The sequence below is a fragment of the Electrophorus electricus genome, chromosome 11, assembly GCF_041902795.1.
Source record: "Electrophorus electricus isolate QZ-2024a chromosome 11, ASM4190279v1, whole genome shotgun sequence".
Classification (NCBI taxonomy): domain Eukaryota; kingdom Metazoa; phylum Chordata; class Actinopteri; order Gymnotiformes; family Gymnotidae; genus Electrophorus; species Electrophorus electricus.
The window spans coordinates 25,064,107-25,079,122 of record NC_137507.1 but is presented as its reverse complement, the minus strand read 5'-3'; the positions used below and the strand labels follow the sequence as shown (position 1 = coordinate 25,079,122).

Below are 15,016 nucleotides of genomic sequence, written 5' to 3'. Positions count from 1 at the left end.
GCGATTTAAGTGACTTTGAACTTAATATGGTTGTTGGTGCTAGACAGGCTGTTTTGATTATTTTAGAAACTGCTGATCTACTTGGATTTTCACATACAAACATTTCTAGGGTTTATAGAGAATGGTCCGAAAAAGAGAAAATATCCAGTGTGTTACGAACCCCGGGAACCACACTCAGCCCCGCACTGCCACGCCCACCCCCCTGATCTGATTTACAAGAGTACTAGCACAGACCTGATCCTCATCCTCCTCATTACTGCCCCCTTACTTAAGCTTCCCTCCCTTGCTTTCACATCCTGAAGTATTGCCAATTCCATGTTGCGTACTGAGCATTCCAGATCAGCGTTTGTCTTCCTGGTTTTTGACTTCTGCCTGTGTTTCAGACCTTGTCTCCTGCTTGACCCCTGTACACCATCCGGACTCTGCTCCGTGTTACTGACCTTAGAACTACCTGACTACGAATACCTGCCTGACCCCTCTGATCTGTTTGATTTTAAAAAGTGAATAAAACCTTTTGCAATTGGAACCTCCTGTGTGTGTGCAGTTGTTGCACAGTGAATCTTAAAGTAGATGGGTTACAGCAGCAAAAGACCGCACTGAGTGCCAGTCAGCTAAGTACATAGGCTCACTAAAATTGGACAATACAAGATTGGAAAAATGTTGTGTGGTTTGATGAGTCTCAATTTGAATGGTGGGGTCAGAGCTTGGCATAAACATGAAAGCATGAATCCATCCTACCTTGTTTCAATGGTTTAAGCTGCTGGTGTTGGTGCAATGGTGTGGGGTATGTTTTCTTGGCACATTTTGGGCCCTTTAATACCAATGGACAGTATCCATCCATTTATGACTACAGCGTATCAATCTTCTGATGGCTACTTCCAGAAGGATAACACACCATTTCACAATGCTCCAATAGAGCACCTTTGGAATGGCGGTTTCAAGTCATGGACATGCAGTTGATAAACTGCAGCAACTGTGTGATGTTATCACATCCATATGGACCAAAATCAGTTTGTTGAACCTATGCCACAGAGAATTAAAGCAGTGCTAAGGGAAAAAGGGGTTCAACCATGTACTAGCAACCTGTATCTCATGAAGTGACCAGTAAGTGTATATATCTAAAAATTATATGTGAGGAAGTTGTTCCTGAAGGTGAGATTAAAGAAAAATGTAAAAAAAAAAAAAAAAAAAAAAAGAAATATTCAAGGCACACAAATCAGTCTTTATTAATGCAGTTTAAGAAGCACAGGAAATGCACACAAGTTATGTCACCTCTCAGTCAGATGTTTCAAAACAGGAAAAGGCACCAAATGTCTCATACAGTCTAATAATTTAGAGAAGTGATCTGTTGCTAAACATGATATTTGCAATGAACTGGTCAAACTTTCCATAGCACACAGAGGATATACTATGCAATAAAGAGCTTTTCTTAGGAACATAGAGTCTCTCATGAGACCAAGTACTTCAGTTTTATATGTCCTTAACACGTCATTTATTCTTAGTGGATTGTTACTTTTCCCTCTTTCTTAAGACACAGTGACTTGAGAGTGTTTGCTGAAGTTTATGCATGAAGTAAGGTTTGTTTGCAGTTTAGAAGCCTAGGCTCTGCACTTTATTTATTTTTTGAAAACTCAAAACTTGCAAACGTCTTCCTTCAGCTTGAATTACTATGGTAATGTGATGTGGGTTTGGGGGGTTGCAGTTGTAAGAGTGTTTGACTTCCTCACAAAGTAACATAACTGGTAGGATACATGCAGAGAAACAGGCAGTGGAGACCGCTGACCTCATGAATCATTAACGCCATCGTTTAAACTTTCAGATGCTGCATCTCTTTTGTTTATTTAAAATCGCATGGTCATTGAATTTATCCCTGTATGCTTTGGACTATTGTGCTATTTCGTAATACACAGGACACTCAGAATGATGACAAGCATGCTGCCTTTGAAAGGCCCAAGGTGAGCCGAGTTACTGGATCCAGGATGATGCACTTTTCCTAAAAGAGAAATAAACACTGTCAATGACTTTGGGACATGATTTATGAGCAGTGTGATGAAAGAACTTGTGTATGTGACTGTACAAACCATGAGATGTGCAGTGCTGGGTGAGCGGTGTTATTTCAATGTCAGTTGCCTTCCAACCGACTGGGTTGCTGAGGTTACAGTTGACGACTCTGCCGCTGACAGTCAGGGTAAGGGTCACGCTACCAGGTAATGTCAATTCCATCTCATCACAGATTTCATTATAACAGCTAGAGATTACTGAGTAGTCATGACCTCTACAGATGAGTGTCATATTACAGGCTTCACTGCTTTGCATATGAGGGGTAGTAGTAAGCACTGGAGTCTCCACTGGATCTGCAGTACACAAATGTACAAACCTCACTGTAGTTGATGGTGACTTGATCTAGAAGTCTTAGGCCTAGTCTATATCACCATGGGTAAATTGGAAAAGACATTTGTTTTCTTTTTTCCCATTCATCCACAATAAAATAGCATTTTCCACCACTAAAAACACCTCTTTTCAAATCTGTTCTCCAAAGTGGGCAATTCTAAAAACACTTTGGTGTTGTAGTGTGGGAAAATATAGCTTTAGAAAACACTGTCCTAAGGTCCATAGTTGCAAAATAGCAGAATCTATTGTAATGCTGTTTACTCCAGTAGGTATTTTAATTTCATGTTTAGTCGTTTGACTTAATTAAATGTCCAGGCAAAGTACATGTCTTTTTTTTCTTGCCATGTTCCCTTTGTGTTGGATGCTACATGATAAGCAGCTGCAGCACGTAAACAAAGTACCATGGCGGAAATGACATAGGAGTCGTAAGTCAGACACTTGCGCATTCTCACCATTCACCTTTTCCACCATTTTATTGTGGATGAGTAACGTCTTGAAAATTAACAGAAAATGTTAATGAAGTTAAAACTCAAATACAGCATTTTCCAATTTACCTGTCTTAGTTTAGACAATACTTTGGGTCAGGTGAACCTGAACTTGTTGTGAATGACTGCCATGAAATTAATGGTGACATTCAAGTTTTATTTGCATTTTTATTGTGTTGAAAAATGCTATTAAAACAGACTAATTCAGTAAAACAGAGTTCTAACATTGTTTTGGTTGTGTTATGTCTAATAGTGCAGTTTATGATGTCATTCTTTCATTCATACACTTACATATGATGTCCTATTCGTTAAAACATTTGTTTAGTTTACATTAACATTAAAACTGCTCTTGAAAGCAGCTGGACCCTAGATTTATGTTCATGTTTTTTACCAAATGTTTTTTATTTACTTATGTTGTTAAATAATGACATGAAAGATCATTTAAATTGATTAAAACACTATGGAACAAGAATTGTATTTCTTGTGCAATTCTGTAGGACTTACCCAACACAGTTAGTCTGTACTTAGCAACAACTTTGTTAGTTTCTCCAATTGTTTTTGCTTCATAGAATCCAGTATCATTCCTTTGCAAGTTCTTAAGTATCAGGCTGTGGGCTTCCTCATTGAACTCTACTCTACCTTCATAAGGTGAGTAGAGTTTTAATTTTGAAATATCCTTGTAATACTTCCCAATTGTATTATTGTGAAATAACCAGAGGAATACTTCAAAGTCTTGTCCAGGATAGACTGGGTTCAGTTGAACAGAAGTACCAACTTGCATAAACATGTCACTGGACACTGCAGATAGAGAGCAAAAATATTTAAAAGATATTTTACTTTTTGTATAGCTCAAAACACATGCATATTTTAACACCTTTAAATGGCAACATTTAAACTAGCTATTTAATGTAATTTGTCTTTAAACACATTTTCTGAAAGGTTAGGAACTGTTTGTGAAATATATGGCCAGTGACTGCTATTTTCATAAACATATCATTCAGGCAAAAAAATCCAAGGCGGCACAAGACATGTTGTGTTTGTGTTCAGTCAGCTAGGCTATAAGTGCGACCAATCCAAAAATAGCTACATTAGAATCTACAGTTGGTCACGCTTGACATGGTAACCTATTAGATATGCAGGTATGGACTAATGATTAGTCTAATTTGTGCATACATATAGTATAACATGTTGACAAATGACAACAGGTTCATGGTGTACGTTTTTGGGTGTGAATGTACTAACTACTGGTAGTATTCTAACCCAACTGGCCATACTAATCATATTTTAGCACTGTAACAGCCAACACATACCCCCTCACAATCAACATTTTTGCATTCTACTATAATACATCAATATGGAGGTTTAGAAGACTTTATTACCTGCAAATGAGACCAAAATGGATACGACAAAAATCAGCAGCGTTAATGTCATTCTAGTAAAGCTTGTGAAAATCCCCAATTCAGATAAAGGAAGAACTTCAGACACTTCCATGAAGCACACTTCTTTCTGTGAGTCTTGGGAAAAAAATGCTCATATGAGAAGCTGCACTTTTCATTTGGTATTTCACTTCTCTGTGATACTGCAAATAGTTAACCCCATAGATACAATGAAAATGTATTTGGGATTACGTGGGATTACTAAAGAACTTCACTAGCAGACCAAAATGGGTTAACACTTTATTCTGATATCTTTTTGATGTCTTTACAGTCATTTATAGAAAAGTAGTGAACATTCAACAGAGTATCTATAACACTGTCATGAATGAATCAGGAGAATTTGGATACATTTGCAGTCTACTTTATTTATTCACAAATGTTACAGTTGAAGGGTCAGACACCAGCGATCTAACCCTATTTCCTAACCCCAACCTTAACCTCAACCCAAAACTTAGTTTAAATGTCACCCTGGCCCTAACCAAAATCTATTTAAAGTCTAGTTACAGAATGTTGTCAACAGCATGTGTATAACATTTTGAGTATGATAAGATAGTATGTGTTATAGCTGTCCAGTGACTTCTCAGGTTAACATCTACAGAACTTGGACACTTTATAAAGTGAAAAACAACTGAATTAATCAGATTATAGACAAGTCTTAGTTACAAAGTTGATGAAACATCTCTTGATTTGTCTGCTGAATGCAACAAATACTGTTACAAATGTTACTGAGCCTGTTTTATCTAAAAAGAACCACTCAAAATAAAGTGTCACCCAAAGTGGTGGCATATGAAGAGGCAGGAACTAGGGAAGAATACTTGAGTTTGAAAGAGGACTGTAGTGTATTTTATGTTGGAAGACTTGAAACAAGTAAAGGATTTATTAACCAGGTTATAATCCAAAAGCAGAAACCAATTAACAGTCCAAACAGAACCAGAACACAGACAATGTGACAATAGACAGAAGTGTTAAGAGCTGAATAATGAAAGAAACAGGTAACACCATTCAATATGGGCAGTCCACAATAAACAAAAGCCTCAGAACTGCAATCAAACAATGAGCTGTCAAGATATGATACTCATGGCAGTGCTTAAATAGATCATATATATAAACAATGCAGGACAGGCGCCTCATTACAAAAACAATGGCGCTCGCATCCCGGAGCGTCCCCCATTTCCCTGGATATCTGAAGCACTTCCTTGTTTTCTTGCTATCATCTGTTTCTATGTTTCCCTGTTTCCTCTCTGTTAGCTCCAGCTGTTCCTTGCTTGTCCTTCATTAGTGTTTCTATTTAAACCTTGTTCCCTCGTCTCTCGTTTGCTGGACATTCTCTCCTTCTTAGTCTGTTGTGCTTTGACAATTGCGCTTTGACAATTGTACTTTCGCCCTTCGCTTCCGTGTAGTTCACGCTCTTCCAATTCCTGTACACAGGTATTGTCCGGTTTTCCCTTCGTCTTTCTTAAATCTATCTTATCTGTAACTCTGGTTTTCCCTTTAGTCTTGTTTCTTGTTATTATTATCTTCTGTTTTAGTCTAGTTGTCTCTGTTCTAGCCAAGAATCTCACTTCTGCGTATTCCCCATCCTATGTCTTGTCTTGATTTCTTGTCTTAATTTTATGCATCGCCTTTACTCTTCCGTTTAGTCATTCCTTTGTATTTAGTTTCCTTTAGTTTCCTAGCTTTAATCATCCCATTCCCTTTAGCCTGTTAGTCTGTGTGTTTTGTTTTTCTGTTCTAGTCTAGATATTTTATCTGTTTTATTATTATTATTATTATTATTATTATTATTATTAATAAACTTGCTAATCGTTTGCTTTGTTATATCTGTTTCCTCATTGTTAAAATGGCTTCCGCTGTCTCCGGTTACAATCATTCACACATCCAAAGTGAAGTTACTTCGTGCATGTGTCCGCCCTCAACCCCCCTAACGTTACAAACAAACAAAAAAGATTTACTATAAAGAATCCTGAGTGATTAATCCTATGTGTCAAATCTTACCTTAGGCTTCAAAGATAGCAGAAATCCTATTTTGCTCTTACAGAAGCAAATCCTGAAGCCAAGAATATCTGTAGTCTTCATATTACTTACTATGTCTTGCCTATTGTTCATTCTAAGCACAAAGAGATCAGTAAGAAGAGAAGTCTAAGTGTTCAGCACAACTTGGGGAGAAAGGTTCTAGCAAATAATTGCTGATGCCCAGAACATCAGACCTGGTTAAAAACAAAATGGCATTTGTAACTTGAAGTACAACAGACAGAGCCCTATGTCTCATTCTAGGCCTCTCCAAATGCCAACCCTGGTCGCAGGGTTCAAACTGAGTCCAAAAGGAGTTGCTGCAGCAATCTGTAAATACCAATCAATACATAATCAAGGTGTAGTGAAGGATATTAGGTTTATTTCCTGTAGATCCAGTCTGGCTGCCATCTAGACATCTAGAACATGTTTTACATTTACAGCATTTGGTAGATGTCCTTATCCAGGGTAACATACACATGTTTATTAGTAGACAACATGTCTACTAATGACAACATGTGAAGCGTTTGACTTCAGCTATACTGGGGCAAAGCCTGTGCTAGTCAATGTTTCCAGTGACTCCATCTTTATTTCAACTGATGTGACTTTAACGCAATGGCTAGTTGGCCAGTTTATATTTGTTAAGCAAATGTTTATATTTAGTTTAAAACTGATTTTTAAAAATTGCGTGGAGGCTTTGCGTGAAAGTAATCAAGGAATTTCTTTAGCTCATTACTAATTTTCTTCAGTGTGCTAACCAATGGAAATCCCATTACTACAGAAAATTTAGTAATGTGAAATGCGTCAGTCAAAGGGGAAGTGAGTAATGGAACAGGGCCTTAGGCATGCCTTTGCTCAGCGAAAAAAAAAAAAAAAGAATGTTTCATTAATGTTATAGGTAATGATATTTTTTCCTGCAAAAGATAGCAGTTAGATCCTTATCTTCAAGGACTCCTTCAAGGTGTTGTTGTTTTTTTCAGTGTGTCACGAATGGCCACCCTTCTGGCGTCCCTGTTTCCATGGTTTCCCTGTTGTCTCTGTCGTGTTTCCTTTTCTTCCTAGTTGTTCCGTTCCTTGGTGTCGTTTCTTCCAGCCCCTCATCTTTTTCTCCACACCTGTTATTCCTTTCACCTGTGTCTGGTTTTCAGTTCATTAGTTCATGCATTTAAACCCTGTCTGGTGGCCTGTATCTCTGTTATTCACCGTATGTCTGACTCTCTGTAAACCTGCATCTGAATATATGTAAGTTGTGTCTATTTTCCCAAGCCTGTATGTTAATTCTCGCCTTCGTTTACTCAAGTCTCCGTGTGTTTCGTCCTTCATGTATCCTAGCCCTTGTCTTGTTTATCGTGTATTCTACGACTCTCCATGTTGGTAATATGACCTTGGACCACCCTAACGACCATGACTTTGGACTTGCCTCCTCTTCTCCGCACTTGCGTCCACCTCCTTACCGCTCATCGTTAAGGTGTTGGATACTATCTGTTATGTACTATAAAGGCTGTTGTTGTTGTTGTTTCTTTCCATTTCCTTTCTCTTTATTTGCCTGCAGTTATTGGTGGACTGGGAATGGTGTAGAATCCAGCCAATCATCATTAACAACCTTAATACCCTCTGCCAATCAGAGCTTAAAGCCACTAATCAAAAGCGATCTAGTTTGCCTGCCTAGGGAAATTCTTATGCAGGGAGAATTGTTTATTCTAAGTTACAACCTCTCAATTTCAACATTTTCAGCTACTGGTTTGCATAGACTGGGACCAGCTGATGGGTCCACAGGACAACATTGCAGTTATATGGGGTGAAGTGCCCTGAATACTGATTCATGAATTAGTTCACCAGACTTGTATTTAGAGCTCATATTTAAAATCAAATAAGAACATTTAAGTTTAATAAAATGAACAGTTCAAATGTATTTTTGTGGTTACTCAAATGTAAACGTGGGGGATCGGGGGCCACTGGACTATGGGGTAGGGACAGACTGACAACTCACACTGGTGTCACCAGGGGGCAATAGCCATCAGAGATGCGCCCCAGGAGGGTCTCTGGGCATTGGTCCGTTTTATGGGCTTTGGTGTGTTTTTTCTGTTGGATTTGTTCGATACCATGAACCTCAAGTTCTGTTACTAATTCCTGTTATTTTCATTCAGTCATCTTTGTATATAATAACACTTAAGTTAATTTCATATACACCATGCTGGCTGACTTCAGCATAGTTTTTATTTTATATATATATATATATATATATATATATATATATATATATATATATATATATATATATATTGGGGGGGGGGGGGGGGTGTAAAACGCTCACATTATTGGCAGCATGTAGGGCCACATGGATGCCTAATACAAGCAAAAGAAGCTTATGACCAGAAAGAATTGTGCAGACTGCTTGTCATTTGCCTAAATGTGGTTTGAGGTAAGTGTGTAATGATTCTGGCTCTTTATAACACTATAACACTATTTTGTGATGGTCTTCCAATACTTTAGTTCAAACAACCTCTTTAGTTACATTGTAAATTAGCATAGGCACAGCAGAATATTAGGACAATGCACAGACATTTCTCAGATAGGTCTGGTCAGCGAAAGTAGCTAATTGTCATATTTCTGTAATGCCTTTCATTTTTGTTCAATATTACATTCAAGTTTGTTCAATATTACATTCAAGTCCATGCCCTTTTCATGTTGTACTCTGACAGACAACATTTATAACATCTATAGGTTTATTATCCAAAAAGAAGCTTCCAGTTTTGGGCTAAGGTGTGAAACAGAAACACTAGTTCACAAAGCATTGCATGACTCTCTGAATGTTACAAATGTTTAGAAATCTCTCCTTCACTAGACAATGATTTAAACAATATTGTTGATATAAACCAGTTAACAGTAGTTATCAAGATGTTATTAGTTGGTGTAGGCTATTTGTAGAATCAGAACTGGCCCAAGAATTAGCCAGATGAACCGGGCTGTGCAGGTAAGGTGCCAATCGATTTTTCCTCATCTGCTTAAGAGACAGTAAGAGACAGATGCGTTAGGCTTAGACTTTGGCTCCCTCTGGTGACCAAAATGGCCAATTGGTGTAAAAGGAAAAAACAGGCTGGCTCTTCAGATGAGCAGTGTAAAGTTAGTAAAGTTGTTCACATTAACAGTTTAAAGTCAATCAGCTGTTCCGTTTAAGGTTAGTCAACTGACAACAAAAGAGTGATAACTAGTAGTCTGCATGCACATGCACACAACAAAAATGGATTTAATAACAATATATTGCGGTATGATCAGCTATTATTTAAGGGCTCAGTACCAACTAGCAAAGTTCTTAGCTCTTAGTGTTTCATTCATCTTTTCACTTTGCTAAAGAAAGACAATGCAAATACCTGTTTTCCCCCACTTGCAAAGTGCAAAAAAACCAATAACGAGGAGTAGGAGGATGACGGTTGCCGCCACACTGGCTATGACTGGCCATAGCCACACTGGGAAAGGAATCATTGATAGATCAGTAGAGGTTTTGCAATGTGTATGATCAGAGAGTGAAAAGTGTGCATGGGAGAGTGATTGTACCTTCAGATGAGCAAAGTTCATTCATCTCAATAATACTCTCATTCCAGCTGACAGCATTGCTATGGTTACAGATGATAGATTTGTCTTGGAAATACAGCTCAATGGTGTTGTCTCCGTGAGATCTGACTTTGCTCTCCTCGCATGTGTAATTATAACAACCAAAGCTGACTGAAAGGTCATGACCTCTACAGAAGACAGTCACGTTACACGGGTCCTTGCTTTGCTGGTGAGGGACGGGAGTAAGGACTGGAGTCTCCACTGGTTCTGGGGAACACAAACACAAACCTCACTGTGGTGCTGGTCAGTACACACTCATAGACACATAATGATTAATTACAATATCTAGGTCTCAGGATCAATTAAGATCCAATTAAGGTCCAGTTTACCAAAACAGTGTAGTTCTATATATTTTTTCATATCATATTGTCATTGTACTTGGCCTTTATGTATGATAAAATGAAGATTAACATATCAGAACTATTAAAGGATGGATATTATGTCTTTTTTAAGCAATTCAATTTATTTTGAAACTTTCAATGGCAGTTGTTGGGTCTGCTTATATGATTATGCCTACAAGCATCTAATGCAGATCCCAAAGACTAAAACCAAGGTTTCACAGCTCTGTAATATATAGGCAATGCAACTGGAAGCATGTCAAAAATTTAAACTGGCAAACTGTCCCAGATGATGTCCTCTTAATTCTCAGTATTTCTACCTGTGGCTCAAATTTGGGCCAAATTAGTTTTAGCAGACAAAGGAAACCAAAACAGCCATCTAAATCTCTTAGCTAAACCCTGCCATCTGTTCAACCTGTGAACAGCATATCATTTTTTTTTTTTTGTTCAATATTAATAATTTTCTTGCTAGGCTTGATCTTCTCAAGTTGATATCCACACACATGCCAGATGGTTCATTTTTAAAAATTTCAATTAAAAAAAAACAGTTATAGGGAAAGTATATTCCATGCTATTTCTTAAATGATAGCCTTTTGGGGATCAATGATTGAGGTTTTACCTGTTACTTTTGGTTTCTGTCAATTTAACACCTGAATTACGTTTGCATTTTACCAGGGCCATGGTTGCTATAGACCATAGAAATAAAAATACATTTGACATTATGCAAAAGGAACAGCAGACTTTGTGAATTGGTCAATGAAGAGTTGTAACAATGACAACTCATCTGATGATAACAGCATTATTGCTTAATGTTTCCTTTTTTATTCTAACGGTTGTCATGCTGTCTTACCTAACACATAGAGCATGTATTCAGAAACAATCATGTCACGAGCTCCACTTATCCTGGCTGAATACGATCCACTGTCATTTCTGTGCAGGTCCTTCAGTATCAGGCCATGGGTTACTTCATTGTACTCTGCTCGGCGTTCGTAAGGAGGGTACAGCTTGGTTTTATTTGTTTCTCTGTGATATTTCATCACAATGGTATTTTTATCAAATATCCAGGACAAGTCATCAAACTGCTCAGTGGACTCCTTAGGACTCCATATGTCCAGCTGAACAGAACTGTCAACTTGCCTAAACATATCCTTGTGCGCTATAGAGAAAGAATAATGTTGAATTATATTACAGATTAACAACTCATCTTATTTACTCATAGTTTGACAGACAAAAACAAAAACATTAAACACATTATTTTAGATTCAGGATAAAAGCATGGTGGTTATGTCACTGAGAACATTAAGTTTTGACATTTCATATCAATTGTATCCATTAATACCCATCATCACCTAGAATCCTTCAGGCATAGTTTTAAAAAAATTGCAGAAGAACAGGACAGGATGCTATCGAACCAGAGTTTACTATGAAAGCCATATTCATTGGTATCATACAAAAAATTGAATGTGCGATGCATGAAGTAATTCCAAAAGTATAGTTTCATGATTTAAATATCATTTAACTATGTCACACTGATGTACATCAGAGAGCATGGATGTGTGGGTATGACCTACTTAGGTTTGTATGTGACGGATTGCTTAGGAAGAACCTTTCAGTGCCAATAAGTGCCCTCCTATCTCAGCTGTATACTTGGCATTGACACATAACTGTTAGCACAGGGCAACTAATAAAGGAACTAAAACTATGAAGCAACAACAGGGAACTCATTTAAGGTGTGAGAGCTGGGGCCAAGGCAGAGGACTCAAAAGACCAGATCAGGCCAGACCAGATCCACAAAATCTAAGACCAGAGCCACAAAATCATTTTACTACAGTACAACCATCAGGCTTTGGGAACAGGAGCAGGGACTTGTTCTCTCTCTATACGCCATTTTTCCAAAACAAAATTCTGAGAAGTTTCCCAAACACTGTCCAGTCCTTCTGTTTGCAGTTAGCAGTGTTCCCTTGGGGTCATTTCTTTATGATTGACAACTCGTTAGGATCACTTTGAGCCTAAGCTAACATTTTCCTGATGAACATATTTAAAGAAATACAAGCTTGGCTCAGGTGTGCACAGCTAGCCGTGGTAACCTGTGCATGATTGTTATGTATGCCCATGCTTATCAACAGAGATCAAAAGAGGGGAGGCAAGACTTATTTCCATATTAGTAGACCAGAGACAACAATGGACATGTTCATTTTGACATGTTCTGTTTCACTGACAATCTTTGATTAGGTGTTGGGATTTTAGAAAAAAAAAAAAAAAAAAAAAAGTTGGGTGCCCCTATGATGTCACACTGTGTAGTGACAGTGGGGAAACAAGATGGAAAGACAGAAGGAAGATCAAAGGAAAGGTGCTGGCCTGCAGCACCTAGCTTGAACTTCCCCTGTGCTGTGCACATGTTTCTGTGCGAAGGCATGTGGTTTCGTTTTGGTGCTCTTCACTCTGTACGCTTAGTTGTACTACAGACACCACAAATGCTAATTATTTGATGCTCAGTGGCTCATCTATTAAACACAGTTACTGGGCAAGATATTTTTCCCATTTTCTGAAGTAGTTCTTTGTACATCAACCATTTTTCAATTAATGCTTTACACTAAAGGAAACAGTTAGCTGAGTACATATGCTGCCTATATGAACAAATCAAGTGTTATCCTAGTGCCCTAAAGAATTATGGTAGCAATATTTACACCTCCATTTGCTTTAAATGTATACTGTAATTTCAGCTTTTGTTCACAATAAAAGATTTACTTGCTACATAAATACCACTGGCCTATTTTTTGTGTATTTATATATATATATATATATATATATTCAAACGGTTTAAGTACCTTCTTGCTAACAGTATCAACAATGAGTACATTGTTGCTTTTTGAAGTCTAAATTTACAATCATATAGATATATCCAGAGAATTCTTCCACATCTGAAACCTTGCGCAACAAACAGGGTATAGTCCATTTTTATGTTGTTACTCAACCTGCTAAATAGAATTTTTTGCTGCTATTGCCAGAGTGTGTAAGTACATAAGAGTTTGATTGATGAACTTGGAAAACAGCTCATTTCAAAGATGTCCAGATGTTAGATGGCTAGATACCATTTTGGCTATATTGCTAGTTATTACTATTAATCGTACATGACTATTCCTTCCTGTATGTATAAATTAATTCTTCTTCAAGTAATGAATTCACTATAAAATCTTTTGAATTTAAATGTGATTAAGATTTTTTAAGATAACTTAAAATGCTGTTTTTTTTAACAATGAAGCAAAAAGCAGTTTACATATTATCAGTTTTCATTTATACAGATTTGACATCTTTGGGCTTGAAAATTAAAATTGTTTAATATCTAGTCTATGAAGCTGAAAAAAAAGATGTTTGAAAGGTTTTAACAGGATACTTGGCTGTTAGACTCTACTTCCTGAATCCTGATACCCATAAAACATATTGAGGAGCAAGATACAGATAGCTATAACAAGATGATATTGTTGTATCTCCAATAATCCGAAAAGTTTTCTAAATATCCAGACTGGGTAAATTTAACAGTACAAGAAATGCAATTGATTTCTCAGTACTGTCACTCACAGTAGGCCTATACAAACCAATCTGTGACCATCTCCTAGATTCTCTAGCTACTGAACTCCATTCATAGACTGTACTATAGCAATGTATAATGTATAAAAAATATTTAGTCTCTTTACCTGCGATTGAGATAGCAGGGAGAAACAGCATGAAGATCAGCTGTCTTAGCATTGTCATTATTGTACATCTTCATGACAAACAGTTGAATAAAAGTATGAAAAACAGGAAGGAGGTAGAAGAAGATTCTTATCACTTTCTACTGTTATTACGTGTGATGTTCATCCACATAAGATGTGCTGGTACAGTAAAAACCAAGGTCTTTAAGAGCACAGTGCCCAAAACAGTGTTAAAACCCCTGAATGAACCATGAATGATTTAAATAATTAAAGAAAAATAATTAATGAATGACTGAAAGAAATATTAGGATGAGGATTAAGATTAGAATTAGGATTTTGGTTACTTCAGGTCTTCAAAAGAGGGCCTTTTTCTTTCTCTAAACAGTGCCTTAACATTAATGGCACTGTTTCAATTTTTGTTGTGTTCACTTAAATGTAAATGCTAAAGCATGGTTTGTGAAAAACTAGGCATAACTGTCATTGTGTAGACACAGTTCTCTTTTGATTGTGGCATATGACACTGACATTCAATGCGCAAATCACCACCACATGTAAAATACCATGTACAAAGTGTTTGTGCATGTGTTGGTACTATAAAATAAAAGTCCAATGTGATATGCACGGTGCCAATGAGTCAGTTTTCAGCAGCTAAACAAATAGTAGAAGAGGTTTTACAAACACAAGTCTTGTCAGGGAATGGATTACTGGTTTACCTCCAACAAATATCAAAGGAATCTCTGCCACCCTAATCTGTTTTCCTTAACCCAGATTAAGATAATTTGTCAGCATAGGAGGAACTGCCAGCCCTGGACTCAGATGTGACTCCTGGAGGCAGCTGATGGTGGTAGTGAGGGCATCAGATTGAAGCATGCTGAAGCCACAATATGGGTGTTTTCAGTAAGCATGAAGGGGGTTTCCTACTTCTTACATTGACGTGGGGTAGAGACTCCACATAGAAAGGTCTGACAAGCACACAAATGTAAATGAAAATATTTTGTTAAATTCATATGTTAGAAATATGCTAATAATTATTTATACCACAATAAACATTA

The 15,016-nt window shown here is 37.3% G+C and overlaps 2 protein-coding genes across 3 annotated transcripts; both read right to left on the bottom strand.

Moving 5' to 3' along the window:
* Window positions 1-1,201: 1,201 nt before the first annotated feature.
* Window positions 1,202-6,399, bottom strand: LOC113568108 (CD48 antigen). The gene is made up of 5 exons (XM_026996282.3): window positions 6,308-6,399; window positions 4,256-4,390; window positions 3,381-3,674; window positions 2,082-2,354; window positions 1,202-1,993 (listed from the first exon to the last, which is right to left on the bottom strand). The coding sequence occupies exons 2-5, from the start codon at window positions 4,365-4,367 to the stop codon at window positions 1,893-1,895; spliced, it is 780 nt and encodes a 259-aa protein (XP_026852083.2). The 5' UTR covers window positions 4,368-4,390; window positions 6,308-6,399; the 3' UTR covers window positions 1,202-1,892.
* Window positions 6,400-8,649: 2,250 nt separating this feature from the next.
* On the bottom strand, window positions 8,650-14,087 carry LOC113568111 (uncharacterized). Of its 2 annotated transcripts, none has more exons than XM_026996285.3 (5): window positions 13,968-14,087; window positions 11,123-11,428; window positions 9,878-10,141; window positions 9,694-9,789; window positions 8,650-9,326 (listed from the first exon to the last, which is right to left on the bottom strand). In XM_026996285.3, the coding sequence occupies exons 1-5, from the start codon at window positions 14,023-14,025 to the stop codon at window positions 9,271-9,273; spliced, it is 780 nt and encodes a 259-aa protein (XP_026852086.2). In that variant the 5' UTR covers window positions 14,026-14,087; the 3' UTR covers window positions 8,650-9,270. The 2 variants fall into 2 exon arrangements, with proteins under 2 accessions (XP_026852086.2, XP_035383894.1); XM_035528001.2 differs by having other exon boundaries at window positions 8,652-9,323.
* Between the last annotated feature and the right edge of the window lie 929 nt (window positions 14,088-15,016).